The sequence below is a fragment of the Antechinus flavipes genome, chromosome 2, assembly GCF_016432865.1.
Source record: "Antechinus flavipes isolate AdamAnt ecotype Samford, QLD, Australia chromosome 2, AdamAnt_v2, whole genome shotgun sequence".
Classification (NCBI taxonomy): domain Eukaryota; kingdom Metazoa; phylum Chordata; class Mammalia; order Dasyuromorphia; family Dasyuridae; genus Antechinus; species Antechinus flavipes.
In genome coordinates this window covers 129,939,447-129,962,771 of record NC_067399.1, presented here as the reverse complement: position 1 = coordinate 129,962,771, position 23,325 = coordinate 129,939,447, and the positions used below count along the sequence as shown (strand labels likewise).

Here is a 23,325-nt window from a genome sequence, read left to right as displayed (position 1 = left end):
TCTTTTTGTATCCCCAGTTCATATTTGCATAGTGCCCAGACACATAGTAGACACTTAATAAATGTTTATTGACTGATTGATAAATTGTGCATATAAAAGACATTTAAAAAATAAATGGGAACAAGACCCACATGTAGCTGAACTTGCTGTATTTATTTTTTGACTATTTAGGCCAGAATTCATGAGCAGTATCCTATCAGGTACTGCTTCATCTATATAACATTAATACATAAACCAATGGGCCCTCTCTTTTAATTCATCTGCAGTTTGGTAGGTTTAATGGTCAGAAAAGCTATTTAATGAGTATATGAAATTATAGAAAGGAGGAAATAATGCAATGTTCTTGAGCAAAAGAATTCAATGCAGTTACTCATTCTCCATATTACTGCAATAGTTATACTAGAAAAATAATTGTAATAATATATTTTACTTGTATGGCATTCCTTTTCTCCCTCCTTTCCTATAAAAGATAATATTAAATCAGAAACAAAATAACTAGCTACGAAAAAAGCATTTTAACTTGGGTATGTATTTTTTTTAAAGCATGCCTTTTTTGTGAAAGTTAAAAGTCTCATTTCCTAAATCAATTTTTCTACAGATACAACCAGTAACATCACATTCTTATGGATGGTGTTACCTTTTCTTTTTAATAGTTTCCAAGAGAATGCTGGAGACCTGATTGTCAAATTTTCATTGTAAATGAATCACAGCTGCTCATAGGATGTTACCCAAAGGCTGGGGACTCACCAAAGACAACTTATCTTGCCTTCTAAGACTTATATTCCCTTTCCACATCTGCAGATTAGAAAGCAGAATCTTTCAGTTGCCTGCATCATTCCTTTGGAATTAGAATCTTTGTTGGTGAACATTGGTTGGTCCGTTGTCACTCAAACATGAGCCATAAGGGAGAAGTTGGACCTAGGATAACTTACTTAAAAATGCAATCTATCTTTCAAAAATGTTAAATTTCTTCTACTTTTTTTTTCCAAAAGAGATTGCCCAACATTAAGTCCTGTAATTATTTTAATTGGGGATGATGATGGAGAGATTTCTCTGTGTATATAATCTCTTGAGGTATAGATAAGCATTTTCACATATTTTTTTTCCCTCTTTCCTCTTTTCTTGACAATGGAATGTAGCCTAAAGCAGAGCAATTGATTGCCATTGGGGCCAGACTTAATAACTGATTAAGACTGTGCTCATTTCTTTTCATTTAACCAAAAATCAAGGCTGTCTTTTTGACTAAAATTAAGAGATATATTTTCTTATTAAAAATAAATTTTCATCATGAACATTCTATAAATCAGAGTTTCATTTATTACTTTGTTGATTGTACTTAATGTTGGTTAAACACTAAGAAAGTTAAGGAAAGGGAGAAAATTATAATAATTTTATATTTAATGTAAAGGGGCATTATGCAGAAATTTTTTTTCAGAGAAAAAATTTGCCAGCCTATCCCCTCTTCTGAACCCATGGTTTATGTATAAAAACTTCACTAAATGTAAATGAAATAGCCCTTCATTGGAATTGTTAAAGGAATGAAACACACATACCTATACATTCATCCATCCATACACACACTCACATGTTTCATAAAAGTTTTTTTAACTCAAATCTGAGTTTCTCCCTCTTGTGTTTATACTTTTTCTGAATTACTGATAAATTTGATCTCTCTATGGAATTCTGATTTTGGAGATCTCATAATTTGAAAAAGACAATGAGAAAGGCCCTGCATCCACTGTTGTTCACATGTTTAATACAGCATTCCTTGAGACCAAAGATCCTTAGTAGCATTCCATAGATAGTGGTATGATCTATTCAAGTAGAATCAAGGGAAATGAGAAGAAAAACACTGATTGAATACTTCCCAAATGCAATGAAAGTGTCACACTTCTATTTCTCCACCTTAATCTCTGTTTTCAAGACATCTCATAAGGGAATATGATTCTTCCTAATTCTCCTTTGCTCTCCTGCTTCTCAACTCACCAAAATCCAGACACATGCTTATGGAATATGCTCCCTTCCACCCCACCCTCTGCCAGTATTAAGGAACCAAGATGGGGATGAATGGAATTATTAAATTCTGTCTAAGTCCACAATCCGATTAAGATCATATGACCATATTGTAAAGTGATCAAATATAATGCGGTTAGTGTAATTCTCTACTGTTTAAAGTCAGGGTTTATATTCCCGCGTTATCCCAGAGTGGTCTGAGGGATTTTGCATTTTGCATACTTAACAGAGGAAGATTTTACTTTTAGAAGCAGCATTTCTTCATATTTGACATCAAAAGGATCATATTTCTATGCTGGGAGAAATAATGGGATTTATGTGTCACCCTTATGCTGGGCTTTCTTCTTTTCTCATTACAGCAGACTCAGGTGCGCATTCTGCCTTTATTATGGAAAATTTGTAAGTTGCAATGTGCTTTAAATGCTTTAGGACCTTTAAAATTCCAATATATGAATACTTGCTAAAATAACAGAAAAGATGTGAATCTAAATGGAAGCAGCTGGAAGACCAGTACCTGTAGACTGAGAGCTCTCTCAAGGGTAGATTAGCACTTAACACAATAGACAGAAATCCCTGAGCCATCTGGTGTACATTTAAAAAACAAAAATTTTTCCAAAGGAAATTCTGCAATGAGGCAACCTGGTTCTAGAGCACTAGAACCCATGGCACCTGAATAATTCCAGCTCTGCCATTAATTAACAATATGAATCTCAAACAAGTAATTTCTTCTTTGCTAAAAATAAATGGCAATGACAATCCTGACTAAGATGAATTAGCCCCAAATGAAGAGGTTCAGAAGTTTTCAAGTACATTCATATAGTGTAAATGGTGGCAATTAAGTGGGACAGTAATTAGAATGCTTGAGTTGGAGTCAGGAGGACCCAAGTTCCAATATGGCTTCAGATCCTTAATACTTCTTAACCTCACTGCAGTAACCCATTCTCCATATTACTGCAATAGTTATATTAGAAAATTAATTTTAATAATATATTTTACTTGTATGACAAGAACAATTTTCCCTCCTTTCCTGTAAACATAACCTCTATTTGCATCAATTTCCTCAATAATAAAATAGGGAGAATAATAGTACCCACCTCCCAGGATTATTGTGAGGATTAAATAAAATAATTGTTCAATAAGCATTTATTCAAACATTTTCTATGCATCAGGTTCTGTGCTAAGTACTGTACAAGCAAAGAAAGACAAAAGGTAGTCCTTGCTCTCAAGCACTTCATAATATAAGGATAGAGACAAGCAAATCTGTAAATTTACACAAGTTAAATAGTTGGGACTTGAAGGCAGCCAAAAAACCTAGGAGGCATAAATGAAGAGGGAGAACATTCCAGGAATGAGGGACAGCCAAAGAAAATGCCTGGAGCCAAGAGATGGAATGTCTTGTTGGTAGAACACCTCGGCAGTCAGTATTCTTGGATCAAAAAATTATTGGGTTACAGGGGAGGTTGTAAGGTGTAAGATGATTGGAAAGATGGAGGGAGAGGGACTCGGTCAACAAGGGCTTTGAATGCTAACAAGAGGACTTTTTGTTTGATTTTGGAGTAGATAGGGAACCACTGATGTTTACTGAATAGGATAATGGCATGGTTGAACATTCACTTTAGGGAAATATTTTTAGCAGCTGAATCAAGATGAATCGGAATGGGGAAGATGCGAGGAGGCTGACCTACTATCAGGCTACTGAAATATCCAGGTCTAAGGTGATAAGGACTTGCCCTTGAATAGTGGCAGTGAATCAGGAGAGAAGGGAATGCATTTAAGAGATACTTTGAATGTGATATTAGCAGATTGTGGCAAAAGACTGGATATGGTGGGGTAAGGGTAGTAAGAGATAGTAAGGTGAGAAGGGTTGTTAGGAATCAATTACTTTCAAATTCCAATGTTATAGACAGACCCAAAAGAATAAATGACACATCTAAAATTGCAAGGAAGTAAACTGAGTCAAAATTTTTCCCAAATCCACTGCTTTCCAAGGATACATTTAGACTCAAAACCTACTATTTCCAGAAAACCAGGAAGAAAATTAGGGTGTATAGTTTTTTTTTTTTTTTCCCTAGAGCTAAGGATTTAAATCTTTTTCTTTTATATTCTTTCCATCTTTTGGCTCAGAGAACTGTCTTCCTTATACTAATATAGTCTCCCTGGACTCCCCCTTTATTAATGGCTGTACTTTTATACATACCCCTTTTCACTATTCAAGTTGGGGGAGAATATTCCTTGCTTCCTGTTGCCGCTTGCATGATCTTACTCGATCATTCTCACCTCTATCATTCTTAAAGTTCACTCAACCATATCTATCACCTAATCAAAATTATAGTAGCTATTATCTACCAAATTCCAGGACATTTCCCTTCTTTTCTCAACTAATTCCATGTCAGGCTTACAAGCTTTTCCCATTCCACAAATCTTGCCTCCATACTGGAGACATCAATATACATATTGATACTTCCTGAAACACTTTACCTTCACAATTCAATTTATTCATTTCACATGATGTACTCTTCTACTCCTCCACATAAAGGGATAGATGGACCTACCTTTCATATTGCCACTATCCACAATTTCACCACTGCCATGATTACTAACTTTGAAATTCCCTTCTCTGATCACAATCTATTTTCATTCCACTTCTTCTTCATTGTTCTTGCAACTCCAAATTATTTTTTGACTTCTATACTGTCAATGCCTTCTACTGCCTTGTCGCCTCAGCTTTTTCTCAAGCATTCACCCTTAAACTCAAATTTGACTGTATCCTTTCCTTTTTGCTTGAGTTCTTTGCCTACTTAACTTAGTGACTATCTTGTCCTGCCAAAGATTCAGCCTTGAATCATTCAAACCATATGCTTCCTTTACTCCTATATAAATGATCCTGAACAAAGCTGTAGAAAATCACAAAACTGTGCTGAATGAGTACACTATAAATTTTTGTTATGTAGCCACAACCAGGTCTTTATTGCTTCAAGGCAATCTGTCTCTCTCTTTTTTTTAATCCTTTCCTAATTAACTCCATCTCCCAGCATTTTCACTGCCTGTCCCTTATGCCTGGAATGTTCTCCTCATTTTTACCTCCTGGCTTCCCTGGCTTCATTCAATTGACATACTAAATTCCATCTTCCCCTGGAAGCCTTTCCTAATTTCCTCTTAATACCAGTGCCTTGCTTATCATTTTCCACTTTACTCTGTATAAGCTTCTTTGCCCTTGTCTATTTACATTTGTGTCCACCATTACACTGACAGCTTCTTGAAAACTGGGACCATCTCTACTTTTCTTTATGTCTCCAGTGCCTGACACCTGGTAGGTGCTTAATAAGTGATTATGGACTGATTGGCCTTTATAAGGATGCTGGAGAGTAGAAGAAAATCGCACAAAAGAGAAATGTAAGGAAAAGAATTGTGCATTTATATCTTAAAATGTTTATAAGTCTTTTATTGAAGGAGAGAGTTCAGAGGGAGAAAGAGCTGCTTGTTGTACTCCAAGCTCAAGGGTACTAGGGCAGCTATTTGTCATTCTGATAATATCACTAGAGTAGTCTGTTCTCAACCTGGGCACCATACCCAAGACATAACTGAGAAATCCCCCTGAAAGTTATCAAGACACATGATTACTATGTACTCCTGATAATTTATGAGGCCATAAATAGCACTAACTGAAGGAACCCAGAAAGTGTTGCTAGAAATTATAAAGTCTTAGATAAAACACTGAAAACCCCAGTGTTATGGACTGTTTTCTTCAGTTTATCCATTACAGTCAATGACTGAAAAACAGAAGATCTGATTTTTTGTGAAATTCAACTCATGTCTAGAATATGATTCTGAGTGAATATATCTTATTAAAAAGATCAAACATACATAAAGGGAAAAGTTACTTAACTACATATTAAGAAGTTATGCTAATGTGAGAAGAAAGTATTGGGGAAAAAATAGCCGGCATGCTGATGGAGAAAGTGACATTGTTATGTGTACACTAGAGACCCTCAGGACAGAAGATAGACCGAGATGAGGAATTGGGGAAACAGATCATGCGCCTGACACAGAGACATGACATAGTAATGATTGGGGACTTTCTGTTTAGCCAAAATTACTAACAGCTCTGTGACTTGCCTTAATTAAAATTCTGTCTTTCAAAAAGATGAAAGAATAAACAAGGGGAAATTCTACTCTGGTTCTTATTCCCCTTAACAGGGAGAAAATGGACCTTGGTGTGAAAATATGGGGACCCTGAGAGGAAGTGAAAATTTTTTCTTAGATTTTGTGATAGAAATGTAGAGGAAGTCAAGTATAATTTAACATGCATGTTAGAATTAAAGAGGAAATATAGATTTCAGGGGCTTCAAATGAAATGCAGATAGGATTCTATGTGTTGAGATGTTAGTAGGAAATCATCCCAAGAAGTGGGTTGGGAAACTCTCAAGAATGAAATTCTGAAGACACAAAAATAAACAACTCTGATGTGGAAAAAAAGAAAAGATGGTATTTGTCTGAAAAGACTGATGTGTATGCATAGGAATCTTGCCAACCAAATTAGATTTTTAAAAGATGTACTAAAGATGGAAACAAAGATAGGAAATAGAAAAAGGATAGAAGATAATGGCATAGTTTTGAGAAAATACTGTCAGGAATGTGAAAACTCAGAATAAGTTGATGTTGGCAAAGAATGGTAGGGACAACAAAATATGTATATTTTAAAGCTAGATTGAGGGAAAGAGGAGTCTTCAAGAAGGACTGAGAGTTCTGTGGAAAGATAACTGATGAGAAAGTGAGAAAGACAGAGAGAAAGAGAAAGAGACAGAGACATAGAGAAAGAGAAGAGAGAGAGAGAGAGAGAGAGAGAGAGAGAGAGAGAGACAGAGACAGACACACACAGAAAGACATAGAAACAGAGAGAGAGAAAGAGACAGAGACATAGAGAGAGAGAAGAGAGACAGAGAAAGAGAGACAGAGACAGAAACAAAAACAGAGAGAGGAGAGACAGAGAGACAGAAAGGCAGAGACAGAGACAGAGAGAAACAGAGAGACAGAGACAGAGAGACAGAATGAGCATGTGCAAATTATGGCTCAATTCTTTTTTGTTTTTGTTTTGTTTTGTTTTGTTTTGTTTTATTTGTTTTGTTTTGTTTTTGGCCTACACAAATGATCTTTGTAGAGGTAGTGACGAGTAACAACAATAGCAAAAACACTAGCAGGAAGTTAATTCCCAAGATGTCAATAGGAATAAGCTTGGCAACCTTTTATTAGCTGAAGTCACATGTTCCAGATAGTCTTTCTCCTCAAATGTATGAAAATGACTAATAAATGTAATTTCTGAGTGAATATCCATGAAATGTGAAAGGTAATGGTGAAGAGGAAATGTACTCAAGGACTACAGAATAAATATTGTCTGTAAAAAAAAAGGAAGTTAATAGAACCTGCAAACTTTAGACCTGTAATCCTAAACTTCTATTTCTGGAAAAATTCTGGAACATATCAAGAAAGTGATGAATAGTGAATATGTAAGTAAAGGAAGAGGTGATGACAAAAAGCCTCCCAGGTTTCATCCAAGTTTTGTCAGATTAATTATCTAAGGTTAATTTTATCTTTTATTTGACAAGATTATAAATGGGTATTTTTGGGGGATGTTATAGATCTCTTGTTGTTCAGTCGTGTCAGACTATTTGTGAACTTGTGAATCGTGGAGTTTTCTTAGCAAAAATACTAGTGCCATTTCCTTCTCCAGTGTGTTCCCACTGAGAAAACTGAGGTAAATAGGGGTTAAGTGATTCCAAATTCTATGGGTCACCTATCTGTTCCAGATTTTACTTTGATTTTAGTAAAACAGTTGAGAAAATGCCTCATAATATTCTTATAGAGAACAGGGAAAGATGTGGACTAGATGCTAATGCAATTAAATGGATTCAGGCCTGATTGAATGATCAGATTCCATAGTCAGTGTACACTTGGCAGGAGGTTACAGTGGTGTTCCCTGGGCATCTGAGTTTGGCAGCACACTACTTGACTTGGATAAAATGAGAGGAATTGTTGAAGGAATTAAAGACATTTGCTCTGGAGGACAGAAGTCTAGGAGTGAAAAGTGGGCCATGACAGCTATATTCAAGGGGCTTTCATAGGGAAGTAAAAGGTATCAAATATTCTGCCAAGTTTTAATTCTTTTTGTAAAAATAAACAAGCACATCCATCTCATTAGCATCCAAATTTGCTTTCATCTTTAATAAATGGTAAAAATTTTATGTATGGCAAAGAATTGTTTTAAAATAAATTTATGATTTATTACCAGTAAATGTTTGATTTGTGTTCATATTTTATATACTTATATACCCAGGATCTCAGGCAAAAGGGGTTTCTAGTGAAAAAAGTTTAAGAAGCCTCAATGTATCCAAACAGTTGCTAACTTTTACTGTTCCTGCCCTTCCACCCTGCCCCTCAACATGTCTTGCATCAAAGCCTTTCTCGACATTCATACAACCACCACTTTAGTTTATAACCTCTCCACTGTTATTGAAACCCAACTCATTTCTCTGCCACATGTTCCTTTTTATTTCAGCTCTTCTACACGGATGACAACTGATTGTCCTGAAACAAAGATCTGAGCGTATCATTCTCTATTCAATAATTTATTTCATCTAGATTCAAATAAACTCCATTTAGCTTTTAAAGTCCTTCAAAACTTTGACACAAACTATCTTTCCTCTGCCCCCCCCTCAATCAAACCAAGCTGCCCTTCTTTCTGTTCCTCACGTGCTTAAAAAAAAGCCCTTCTATCTCTTGTCTCCCTGCCTTTGCACTGACTATTCCACAGTTCCTTTTTACATTTGCCCCAAAGAACCTCTCTGTTCCTTCAAGATATAATTCAAGGATCATCTTTGTCCTGAGATTTTTCCTGATCCCCTCAACTCTCCAAAATTGAATTGTATTTAACTCCTATGTATTTATTTATATCAATTATGTATATGTTTATATCTGTCCTTGTCTCTCCCTTTGGAATATTAATCCCTTGTAAATAGAGATGGTTTTCCTGGTAGTATTTTATCTCTAACACCTAACATAATATCTGGTGCATGGTACACAGTTATTTTCTTGTTGAGTGATTCCTAACAATTATAGAGATCTAAAAGTTGCATGATATGCCTTTGAAGATAATGGTCAGCCCCTCCTCCAGGTCAATTTCAGATCTTCAACTGGAGATGGGATGACCGCTTGTCATATATATTATATTGCAAAATGCCGTTCAAGTATGAACTAGGTTAGATGTCCAGAAAAATTACTTCTACTTCAAATATTCAACTGTTCTATGACTTAAAAGGTTACATGAGGTTTGATAGTGAGAAGCTGCTTGCAAAATAGATAATCATCCTAAAGAACATCAATACAAAAGGCATTTGCTCTTGGGATGATAGTTAACTGGTACTAAAAAAAAAATTTGGAGGGCTAAAAAGGATAAAGAAAAAATGAGTTTTCCTTAATTCCTCATCATAAATTTTTTTTAGCATCTGAGAATATGGATAGAATGCTGGACATGAAGCCAGGAAAATCTGAGTTCAAATTTATCCTCAAATATTTACTAGTTGTATGATCATGGGCAAGTCACATAATCTCTGTCTCCTTCAGTTTTTTCATCTGTCAAATGGGTATAATAATAACTCCTAGCTCCCAGAGTTCTTGAAAAGATAAAATGAGTTATTTGTATAAAGTTTTGCAAACCTCAAAACAATGAATGAATTAATAAGAATTTATTAAACATCTATTATATAGCATATACTGTTATAAGCATACCAAAAGTTGCAAAAACACAATTCCTGACCTCAAGGAGTTTATAATCTAGTGTGAAGACAACATTCAAATAAATCTATTCAAAACATGCTATATACGGGACAAATAGGAAATAGCAGAGGGAAAGTACTAGAATTAAGAGAAATTAAGAGAAAAAGAGAATTCTTTCTGTAAAAGGTGGGAGTTTATTTGGGAGTTGATGGAAGCCAGGGAAGAAAGCAGGCACAGTTGAGAAAATAGCTCATTGTTGTTTGTTCTTCAATTTCTAAGACAACCAATGACATTACAGGGTGATGTCTTGACTTACTAGTGAATTAGATTGAAATGAGGCACAGTTGCACAAAGTCATCAGCCTCACTCTCTCTTCTGGAATTATCAAAGTCCTGTGGCAAGACAAAGGTCAGGGTGACTAGTGATGGCCTGGGACGCAGTTTAGTCAAACACTAAACTCTCCACAGTGCCTGCTTCAATTAACCCCATGGCTCTTGGAACAAATTGTTCTCATCCACCCATTCTGCCAGATGATGTCTTCATCATATGCTTAGGGGAGACATCTCCCTAAATCATTGAAAGGTTTGATACCTGTTGGTTATTATCAGCCTGATGTAGCTCATCTGCTGAGATGGCTTACTGAGGGTGTCACCATTTCACTTGTGGCACTTTCCAAATTAATTATTTTAATGAAAATTATTTTATTTTTGTTATTATAAAATTATTATTAATTAATTAATATTAATGTTGTGTTTCCTCATTACTAATGCTAATTTCTTTTCACATACTATCTCCATCTTTGAAGATGGGGAGGGACATCTGTTCCCTTGGGGATAACTTCATGACTCCTGAAACTGCTTTAGTTTCCAGAAGGAGGGGTGGAAAATAGGAAGAGGATATATCTTCAAAATTTTTATCCATAGTTCAACTATGTCAATTTAATACTAAGTACTCCCCTATGTTTCCTTCATTTCCTCTTTTTTTCTCTTCTTTTCCACATCTTCCAGATCTTCACAATACTAGGACATTACCTGGCACAAGAACCACTTATGAAATGCTCATTCATGCATCTTTTGATTCCTCATCCCTTTCTTAAGTCTTCTTTTATCCTTTTACTATTCCCCTGTTATCTTCATTCTCTCTCCTCCTTGCCTTCCTTCCCTTTCTTCCTCCTTGGCTTCCTCCTTTTTCTCCTCCTTTTTTTCTTTCTCCTTTTATTCTTTCAGCCTAACCATCTTTTCTGGCATATTCTAAGTAACTCCTTGCTCCTCTTTATGAATAGACCATTCAATATTTGTCCAAGGTTCCTTAGCTACAGAAACACATTGCTGTCATATGAGCATTTCTGCAGAGAACTTGGATCTTAAACCCAGCAGCAATGTTACCCACCAGAGACAAGTCATGTTACATCTCATTGCTATCTTCCTGACAAAACTAGTCATTTATTACCAGATAGCTGACTGACATATCGGTGACAAACAGCAAAACGACACTTTTCCCAACAGTTCCACCATCCTAGGAAAGTAACTAGACTTTGCTCTCTCCTATTCCTCGCCAAGTTCTTTGGCTAAGATTTTAGCTAACTCTGCCTGCTTATCCTGTCAGAAGATTCATGGCATATTTCATTCCAAACCCTCATAGAAGCAGTATTTTATTTCTGAGATCTCACGGTGGTTGGTGATGCTCCTAGAGTACATATGATAGAGACCTAAATCTAACACACTTCTCTCAAGCCCAAATCCCGTTGAAACATAATGGTGGTTGGGATGGGCAAAGGGACACACCAGATAGTGTAGGGTGGACCATATGCAAGAGAAACAATGCTACAATAAGATCAGTCCAAGCAAGCTGTTTCTTGGGGATTTGTCTGTTATTGGTTGTTTCTGAGGAAGAGAAATAAATGGTTTAGATTCAGGTTTCACTCCTTGACTTTTTAATATGAATATTTCTTGCAAGCAGAGAGCATAGCCTGTAATCCTGTTCTTGTGATACTATCTGTATTTATATGGTACCATGACTTAAGTAATGTGTGCATGTAGGCTCCATGAGGGGGTATTCATTGGGTCAGCAGGGAATCTCAGGTGGAAGTCAATTCTTTTCAGTTCCTCCACTAAAAGTTCTTTGCAAACTTGGCTTTTAACAGATTATACCATAGACTTATTATCTTTGGATTGAGTAATTACTGAAGGAATATGTTTAAGTGCAAATAATTTATGCATCTGAATAATAGGTATTGAAGCCAGATATGTACCTCAAGAGAATGAATGGAAGGATAAACTTTGGCCTTGCATTTAAGGTATGTTACTACAGCCTCAATAAGGCAGCTAGATAGCATAGTAGATAGAATACTGGACTTGGAACCAGGAAAATAGTCATGTTACATCTCATTACTATCTTCCCGACAAAACTAGTCATTTGTTACTACTGGACTTAAACTTTACTAGCTGTGTGACTAAGCAAGTCACTTAACCCTGTTTTCTCTGTTTCCTTATTTGTAAAATGAGATGGAAAAGTTAATGGTATAGCACTCCAGTATCTTTGCCAAGAAAACCCCAACTGGGATCATGAAGAGTTGGACAAGACTAAAATGATTCAAAAACAACAAACACTCTCAAAATAATGCATCATTTTATAGGATTTAGAGAAAGAAGAGAATTTAAATGAAATATAGTTCTAACTCTTCATTGTTTAAGTGAGGAAACCAAGGCCCAGGGATGGCATATGAATGGTTCAAGAACCTTTAGGTAGAAAACAGCATTTCCCTTATTAAACCATGATATTTCCACACTAAATCCATTGACTTTTCTTTTACAGTGTCATTCTCTCATGCACTAAGATTTATTCTTGCAAGGTCCAATCATCAGTAAATCAATACTCTCTTGAAAAGGATTTAATAGCTGTGATTCAAGGAGCTTTTATAAAGAAAAGAAGAAAAGGGAAAGTCTAAGGTTGTGTTGTGTTGAAATGTGTTGTGTTTTGTCATTAACAGGTCTTTGAAGGTTAGAATCCAAAAGTGGTGTGGTCTAACTAAAAGAACCTGAAGTTTTCAAAAGGCAGACATGAGTCCTCTTCTGGGTTCTGCCGTCTTGTAGCTGTGTGTGACCTTTGTCAAGTTGTACCCCTTATATATAGTGCAAAGGGCAAATGAATTGGTATCAGAAGACCAGATTCAATACTGATTCTGCTATGTACTGTCTACATGACCTATAAAAATCACAAGCTAACCCTGGGTTATTTCCTCACTTGAAGAATGAGAAATTTGGGTTTAGATTTCCTAAATCTGTTAACTCCTCTTACTTCTTGGGCTTCAGTTTTTCCTATATTTATAATGGATATGCTGGACTAGATGATCTCTAAGTACCTTTCTAGCACCCAATCCCTGATGCTATTATTTCTAAAGTTTTTTTATGTATTAATTTCTTTAATATTATGACTACAACTTTCTCCCAGCATTACTATAGGTTCTACATTTTTTGAATAGGACTAGTGGTTTAATCTTTTTTTTTTTCTTTTGTAAGGCAATCGAGGTTAAGTGACTTGCCCAGGGTCACACACCTAGAAGTGTTAAATGTCTGAGGGCACATTTGAACTCAGGTTCTCTTGACTACAGGATCAGTGCTTTATCCACTGCACCATCTAGCTGCCTCTAACCAGCTAGATTTAAACTTTTTAAATTTAAGAAGAAACTTTCAAAAAACTTCACTTGTCAATGACTATCAACAGATTCTCTGCAACTTAAAAACTTAAAAAGTTGTAACTTAGAAATGGAGAAAGTTGTAACTTAAAATCTACTGAGAGGTTAAATGACGAACCCATGATCACACAATCAATAGATAAAAGGAACAAAAATTTGAGTCTTCTTGACAGCAAAACTAGATCTATGACACAACATTGACTCCCAACTGCACAACTGTTGCATGGTTTTCTAAGTATAGCCTTTTGATATATCATTTAATTTATTTTTGTTTATTTATTTTTGCTGAGACAATTGAAGTTAAGTGACTTGCCCAGGGTCACATAGCTAGAAAGTGTTAAGTGTCTGAGACGAGATTTGAACTCCTGACTTCAGGGCTGGTATTCTATCCACTAGCTGCCCTTTTAATTCTGTGGTATAATGATCCTATGGCAGACCATCCATGCAATGGTTGTACTTTCCATATCCCAACCCTACAGGGACAATATATATGGATATTCTTTGGTAACTTTACCAGTACTGTACACATGTTTAATTTCATAATTACTTTCTAATTCCTTAATCACCTAAGTCCCAAGCTCTAAAGGACTACAAACTTCAATATTCAATGTTAGGGATGCAAACTTCAATGTCACACTTACCGTGGCCAACAGGGAATCTAAAAAACTATCCGAAAAAACAGCACCGGTAGAGAAAGAGGTACTCAGGTGCAAGCTTGGTCCTAGGAGACCACCATGCATTCCACTGAGTTGCTCAATAAAATGAATGTTGGAAGGATTTTCTGCAAGGCAAGTAGACAAAAAGAACAGGCCAACAGGCTAGGATTAGAAACAAAGGAATTGACTCAGGAGCACCAATGTTTGTATCTGACCCTGCCAAAACATCTTACTTCAATGCCTTTGAAATGCATCTTTCTAATTCAATCTATATCCCTTAAACCCTTTTGTTTATGAAAAATATATATAGATATAGATAGGTACGTAGATAAATAGATGGGTGAATGGATGGATGGATAGACAGACAGATAGATAGATGGATAGATAGAGGGGTGTATGGATAGATAGATGGATGCATGAATGGACAGATAAATAGATATACAGATATATGGGGGCAAATAGGTGGTTGCAGTGGATAAATTGCTGGGTTTGGAGTCAGGGAGACTCATCTTCCTAAGATCAAATCTGACCTCAGATACTTCCCAGGTATGTTTCCCTAAGCAAGTTATTTAGTCCTGTTTGCTTCAGTTCCTCATCTCTAAAATGAGTTGAAGAAAGACTTGGCAAACCACTTCCGTATCTTTGCTAGGAAAACCCCAAATAACGTCATGAAGAGTAGGATATGACAAATGACTGAATTATAATTCTGCCCGCATTTATGTATTTATGTACACAGCTATATATTTTCTTTACATATGTATAGATATAGATATGTATATATAGCTCTATATAGATATACATAAATATATATATATATATGCTTATTTATAAACATGTATACAACATACTTTCTTATATTTTTAAACTATGAAGTACAGAAAGGATTCTAGTCTAGTACCCTCAAGGCTGTTGGCTACTTGACTATGAATCACACAGCATTCCATACTCTCATGCCTGAAACCAGGCTCAGAAACCCATAGTCTACCTTCCTTTCCAGCAGCTGAGAGAGGTAGCTCTCTGAAGTCAGAGTAATTTGATAAGCATAGTCTGCTGTCACAAGGTCCCTCATTTGCACTAGTCATTTTAGACTTCTCTGAAAACTGAATGCTGAAAGGAATCTCTCTTTTTTTGATTTCTCAATCAGTCTTACAATATGCTGCCAATTAAGACTTTTTAGTACATATCCACTTTAGGAAGAAGTTGTGACACAAATGGAGATAGAATTAAAGAAAAATTTAAGGGGGTGAATAGTAAGAAAGAATTTCTGTGATTAAGGGGGTTATGAGAGAATGAATGGTAATAGATAATAAGCTTCTGTACTCTATTTAGGATTAGAATATCCCAGACTCCTAGGATTACAGTGAATGCCATCATGATTCAGATTTGCTTGGGGCTTGGTATTACAGAATCACTGGTTAATTCCTCCTGATTAATTTTTAGAACTGCCCAGAAGAACTTCAAAGCCCTACCTATGGCAGAGTTTCATAGTAACAATAATGACAAATATTTATATGGCAACTTAAAATTTTCAAAAAACTTTATGTGTATTATTTTCTTACTATTACACCTGAAAATGCCATTTTAAAATACTTTGCTACCCCGTGCGTTTTTATCAGACTTAGATAAAAAGTCTGTTCCTGGGTCTGATCCTGGGCAAAATTGCGAAGCAATAGTTTGTTTTCCAAATTCCTACATCCCTGTTCTTGTACTTTTTCTTTCCTTTCCTTTTCTCTCCACTAATATCACCCCATTTCCAAATCACATCCCAAATACTATTTAGCTCCTAGTATCTTCAAATTAATTAGGACATAATACATTCAAAAACAGTATCAAGCATCTTAGAAGTATTGGATTTTACTAAAAAGACCTCAACAAATATATACCAATAACTCAACTAATGGAATGAATCTTGAAAAGCAAAATTTCAGCTATTAGAGGACTTAGAAGGGCTTTTGTAGGGCACAAGTCTCTTATGAGCACCCTTAACTTCCTTCCATAAATGTTCATTTTTTTTCTAGCAACTGAGGTCTGCCCTATTATAAAATCTCCTTGTACACAGAGATAAAAAGTTCATCCTTTTTCTTGAAGCAGGAAGAGCCAGACCATGAAGATGTTGACCTTATCTCTCAACATCAGGTTTATGATGGGCTTTTACTAGATAATGTCACCAAAGTTCTAAAATTTCAGTATGCCCCACTGCCTCTTTTCACGGTCACAGCATCTAGACAGACCATGAAGGTTTTTTTTTTTTTTTTTTAAAGATTATAGTTCTTTATCTGAGAATTACAAATAGAATCCAGGACCTCATTATATAACGACACAATAATCCTGGCTCCCATTATTCCTGTGAATACCACCTCCTTATGTATCTCCTCTCAAAAAACAAAAGGAAAAGAAAACATACTCAGTTCAGTTATGATGGGAATCCGTCTAAATTTTTCTTGAAATGTAGAATATGAGGTATGTCTAGAACACCTTTCTGTAAAAATAGGGAGCAAAAAAGAGAAAATCTGGTAAATGTGAAAACAATAACTTGAAGACTTTAAAAAATGTAAATATGCTCTAAGCACTTTTTAATGATACTATGCATGCCCCCAAATCATGTTATTTCCTATAGTTAGCTTTCTTCCTTTCTCTAGCTCTTTTTTTTCCTCTTTTGTCTCTGTCTCTGGTTGTTGCAGCTTCTTTGTAAGGTGAATTTATTTAGCTGACACTTCCAGGGATAGAGAATAAATAATTCTCTGGAGATTCCATTATTGACATCATAACAAAAACATAATTATGTTTTGTTAAATGGAAGTGCTGGGTGTCAGTTGTTACTTAGCAGCCCAACTCCCTCCCAACATTCTTTAGAATATTTTTATAGTGATTTTTCCATTATTTTTTATTTTTATTTTCCCAGTTACATATAAAAGAATATTTTTGTTATACATACACATTCATTGTTTTTACAAATATCCATATGAATCATGTTGGGAGAGAAAAATCAGGCAAAAGGGAAAACCACACACACACACACACACACACACACACACACACACACACACAACATAAAACCTAGAAGAAAAAAAATTGAATATAGCATATGTTGATTTACATTCAGTCTTCATAGTTCTCTCTCTTGATTAGAATGGCATTTTCTATCCAAGTTTATTGAGATTGCTTGGATCACTGAATTTCTGAGAAGAACCAAGGCTGTCATAGTTGATCATCACATAATCTTTTCTTTGTCTTATACAATGTTTTTCTGGTTTGTTCAGCATCAGTTTATGCTTTCTAAAATCAGCCTGTTGATTATTTTTAGTAGAATCTATCCCCCAATTAATGGGCATCTATTCATTTTCCATTTCTTTGCAACCACAAAAAGAACTGCTATAACACTTTTATATATGTTGGTCCTTTTCCCTCTTTTATTATTTATTTTGGGATGCAGACCCAGTAGTAGCACTGCTGGATCAAAGGGTATGTATGCACAGTTTTATAGCTCTTTGGGCATATTCCAAATTACTCTCCAGAATGGTTGGCTCCTTTTACAACTCCACCAGCAATGCATTAATGCTCCAGTTTTTTCACATTCCCTACAAAATTTATCATTATCTTTTCCAAGTTATCTTGGCTAATCTGAAAGATATGAAGTGGTACCTCAGAGTTGTTTTAATTTGCATGTCTCTAATCAATAGTGATTTATAATATTTTTTTCATATGAATGTAATTGGTTTTAATTTCATCAGCTGAGAATTGTTTGTTCATATCCTTTGATCATTTATCAATTGGAGAATAAATTATATTTTTATAAATTTGAATCAGCCCTTTATATATTTTATAAATGACTCCTTTATCTGAAATATTGGCTGTATTTTTTCTCATGCATTCTGCTTTCCTTCTAATATTAGCTGCATTGGTTTGTTTATGCAAACCCTTTTTAATTTAATATAATAAAATTACTCATTTTGCATTTCATAATGTTCTCTAGTTCATCTTTGATCACAAATTCCTCTGTGAGGCAAAGAGCTGATAGTAAACCATTCCTTGCTCTCCTACTTTATGTATAGTATCATTTTTTACCTAAATCATGTGCCCATTTTGACCTTATTATATTATGTGATGTGAGATGTAGGCTTATACTGGGTTTCTGATATTATTTTCCAGTTTTACCAGCAATTTTTGTCAATTAGTGAGTTCTTATTCCAGAAGCTGGAGTTGGGGATTTATCAAGTACTAGATTACTATAGTACTACAGTCATTGATTATTTTGTCATGTGTATCTAAACGTTTCCAATGCTCCACCACTATATTTCTTAGCTAGTATTAGATGGTTTCAATGACTGCTGCTTTATAATAAAGTTTTAAGTTTGTTACTGCTAAGATACTAATTTTTTTTCATGAATTCTCTTGATATTCTTGACCTTTCTTTTTTCCAGATGAATTGCTTTGATTTTTTTTTCTAGCTCTATAAAATAATTTTTGACAGTTTGGTATGGCACTGAATAAGTAGATTAATTTAGGTAGAACTGTCTTTTTAATTACATTAGCCCAGCTTAACCATGAACAATCGACATTTTTCCAATTGTTTGAATCTGATTTTGATTGTGTGAAAAATGTTTTGTAATTGTGTTCACATAGTTCTGGGGTTTGTCTTGATAGGTAAACATCCAAATATTTTTCTGCCTATTTTAAAAGGATATTTTTTTTTATCTTTTGCTACTGTATTTTGCTAGTATCATATAGAAATGCTAATGATTTGTGTGGATTTATTTATGTCCTGCGACTTTACTAAAATTGTGAATTGTTTCAAATGAATTTTTGGTTGATTCTATAGAATTCTGTAGGCATCCCACCATATAATCAGCAAAGAGTGATAGTTTTATCTTCTCATTGCTGAGTTCAATTCCTTTAATTTATTTTCTTTTCTTATTGCTTGAACCAATATTTCTAGCACAACATTGAATAATGGTGATAATCCTTGTTTCACCCCGATCTTATTGAGAATGAATTTAGCTTCTCCACATTACAGATAATTCTTGCTAATGGTTTTAGATGGATGATGCTTATCATTTAAGGAAAACTATTTATTTCTATGCTCTCTTGTGTGGTTTTTTTTTATTAGAAATGGGTGCTGTATTATGTCAATAGATTTTTCTGCCTCTATTGAGATTATCATATAATTTCTATTAGTTTTGTTATAAATATACTCAATTATGTCAATAGTTTTCCTCATATTGAACCAGCCCTGCATTCTTGGCATAAATCCCACTTGGTCAGAGTGTATTATACCGCTGATTAAAGTTGTTGTGAAAAAAATAATTAAAAAAAAAGTTGTGGTGATCTCTTTACTAATGTTTTGTTTAAAATTTTTTCATCAATATTCATTAGAGAGATTGGTCAGCAATTTTCTCTGTTTTGGCTCATCCTGTTTTAGACATTCAGCATCATATTTGTGTCATAGAAGGAATTTAATATAACGTCTTTGCCTATTTTCCCAAATAGTTTATAAAGTGTTGGAATTATTCTTTAACTGTTTGGTAGGATTCAATTGTAAATCCATTTGGCCCTGGAGAATTTTTTCTTAGGGATTTCTTTGATGACTTGTTTGATTTCTAAAATGGGGTTGTTTAAGTAATTTATTTCCTCTTCTATTTATCTGGGTAATTTATATTTTTATAAATAGTCATTCATTTCAATTCGATTTTCAGATTTTTTGGCATACAATTGAGCAAAATATCTCCTAATTATTACTTTAATTTCTTCTTCATTGGTAGTCATTTCATTCTTTTCATTTTTGATGCTGGTTATTATGTTTTTCTTTTTTCTCTCTTCTTGTTTATCTATTTTATTGATGTTTTCATACAACAAACTCTTAGTTTTTTTAAATTAGATGAATGTTTCCTTACTTTCAATTTTATCAATCTCTTCTTTGATTTTCAGAATTTCTAATTTGGTATTTAATTGGGGGGTTTTTAATTTGTTATTTTTCTATTTTTTAGCTGCATGCTCAATTGAGTGATCTTTTTTCTCTATTTTATTCATTGAACTATTTAGAGATACGAATTTTCCCCTAACTGCTTTGGCTACATCTTATAAGTTTTGGTGTATTGTCTCATCATTGTCATTCTCTTCAATGAAATTAATGATTGTTTCTATTATTTGCTGTTTGACTCACTCATTCTTTGAATTTATATTATTCATTTTCCAATTGGTTTTTAGTCTATCTTTATCTTACCTTGGTTATAATGTATTAATCACACTTGGTGATGGTGTATTATCCTACAGAGAAATTGTTGTAATCTTTTTACTAATATTTTATTTAAATCATTGCATTGATATTCATTAGGGAGATTGGTCTATATTTTTCTTTCTCTCTTTTGGCTCTTGCTGGTTTAAGTATCAGTACTATATTTGTGTCATAGAAAGATTTTGACAGGACCTGATTATCATTTCTTAAATCACAATATTATTCCATTACAATCATGTAGCAGAACTTATTTAGATTAATTAGAAATTAATAAGAAACCTTCAATTTCCAATTCTTTGCCATCACAAAAAGAGTTTCTATGAATATTTTTGTATGTAGAGAACTCTTTTCTTTTTTTTTATTTCATTAGTATACAGATCTAGTAGTTCTATTGCTGGGTTAAGGAATATATACTTTTAAAGTCCTTTGGGAATAGTTTGAAATTATTCTCTAAAATAGTTGAACAATAGTATATTAATATACCACTCCCTCCAACATTATTCTCTAGGACTTATTTTCCTTTTTTGTTGGCATATTATTCAATCTTACAGGTATGAGGTAGTATCTGAGTGTTTTTTGTTTGTTTGTTTTATTATAGCTTTTTTATTTACAAGATATATGCATGGGTAATTTTTCAGCATTGACCTTTGCAAAACTTTCGTTCCAACTTTTCCCCTCTTTCCCCACACCTCCTCCCCTAGATGGGAGGTAGATCAATACATATTAAATATGTTAAAGTATATATTAAATACAATATACATATACACATCTATACAATTATTTTGCTGCACAAGAAGAATCAAATTTTGAAATAATGTAAAATTAACCTCAGAAGGAAATAAAAAATGCAAGCAGACAAAAACAGAGGGATTGGAAATGCTATGTTGTGGTTCACACTCATTTTCCGGAGTGCTTTCGTTGGGTGTAGCTGGTTCTATTCATTATTGAACAAATGGAACTGATTTAGTTTATCTCATTGTCCATCAGAATTGATCATCATATAGTATTTTTCTTGAAGTATATAATGATCTCTTGGTACTGCTCATTTCAGTCAGCATCAGTTCATGTAAGTTTCTCCAGGCCTTTCTGTAATCTTCCTGCTTGTCATTTCTTACAGAACAATAATATCCCATAAAATTCATATAGGACAATTTATTCAGCCATTCTCCAATTGATGGGCATCCACTCAATTTCCAGTTTCTAGTCACTACAAAGAGGGCTGCCACAAATATTTTTGCACATACAGGTCCCTTTCCCTTCTTTAAGATCTCTTTGGGATATAAGCATAGTAGTAACATGGCTGGATCAAAGGGTATGTACATTTTGATAACTTTTTGAGCAAAGTTCCATATTGTTCTCCAGAATGGCTAGATGTATTCACAAGTCCACTAACAATGTATTAGTGTCCCAATTTTCCCACATCCCCTCCAACATTCAGCATTATCTTTTCCATCCTAGCCAATCTGAGAAGTGTGTAGTGGTATCTCAGAGTTGTCTTAATGTGCATTTCTCTGATTAATAATGACTTGCAGCATCTTTTCATATGGCTACAAATAGTTTCAATTTCTTCATCTGAAAATTATCTGTTCATATCCTTTGACCATTTATCAACTGGAGAATGGCTTGATTTCTTATAAATTAGAGTCAATTCTCTATATATTTTGGAAATGAGGCCTTTATCAGAACCTTTGACTGTAAAAATATTTCCCCAGTTTATTGTTTCTTTTCTAATCTTGTCTGCATTAATTTTGTTTGTACAAAAGCTTTTCAATTTGATATAATCAAAATTTTCTATTTTGTGATCAATAATGATCTCTAGTTCTTCTTTGGTGACAAATTCCTTCCTGGTCTGAGAGGTAAACTATCATATGTTCTTCTAATTTATTTATAATATCATTCTTTATGCCTAGATCATGAACCCATTTTGACCTTATCTTGGTGTACAGTATTAAGTGTAGGTTAATGACTCGATTCTGCCATACTAATTTCCAATTTTCCCAACAGCTTTTGTCAGTGAATTCTTATTCCAAAAGCTGGGGTCTTTGGGTTTGTCAAACACTAGATTAATAAAGTTAATGACTATTTTGTCCTAACCTATTCCACTGATCAACTAGTCTATTTCTTAGCCAATCAATACCAGATGGTTTTGGTTACCACTGCTTTTATAAATATAGTTTTAGATTTGGTACATCTAGGCCATCTTCATTTGATTTTTTTTTTCATTAGTTCATTAGTTCCCTTGAAAGTCTTGACCCTTTCTTCTTCCATATGAATTTTGTTATTATTGTTTTAGGTCATTAAAATAGTTTTTTTGGGAATCTGATTGGTATAGCACTACATAAATAGATTAGTTTAGGTAGTATTGTCATATTTATTATATTTGCTTGACATATCCAAGAGCACTTAATATTTTCCCAATTGGTTAAATCTGATTTTATTTGTGTGGACAGTGTTTTGTAGTTTTGCTCATATACTTCCTGATTTTCCCTTGGCAGATAGATTTCAAAATATTTTATACTTTTGGCAGTTACTTTAAATGGAATTTCTCTTTGTTTCTCTAACTGTTGGATTTTGTTAGTGATGTGTAAGAATTCTGATGATTTATGTGGCTTTATTTTGTATTCTGAAATTTTGCTAAAGTTGTAGATTATTTCTAATAGCTTTTTAGTAGAATCTCTGGGTTTTCTAAGTATACCTTCATATTATCTGCAAAGAGTGATAATTTGGTTTCCTCATTACCTACTCTAATTCCTTTAATCTCTTTCTCAACTCTTATTGCCAAGGCTAGCATTTCTAATACAATATTGAATAGTAATGGTGATAGCGAGCAACCTTGTTTCACTCCTGATCTTATTGGGAATGGTTCCAGTTTATCCCCATTACATATGATGCTTACTGATTGTTTTAAATAGATGCTACTGACTATTTTAAGGAAAAGTTCATTTTTTCCTTTACTCTCA

The 23,325-nt window shown here is 34.2% G+C and overlaps 1 protein-coding gene across 1 annotated transcript in view; it reads right to left on the bottom strand.

The window, feature by feature from the left end:
• The window catches only part of KCNU1 (potassium calcium-activated channel subfamily U member 1), a 268,697-nt gene that overhangs the window by 8,184 nt on the left and 237,188 nt on the right, over positions 1-23,325 (bottom strand). The window contains 2 exon segments of the mRNA XM_051975505.1: positions 14,119-14,258; positions 16,538-16,612. Of these exon segments, the coding sequence (XP_051831465.1) occupies positions 14,119-14,258; positions 16,538-16,612 (215 nt within the window).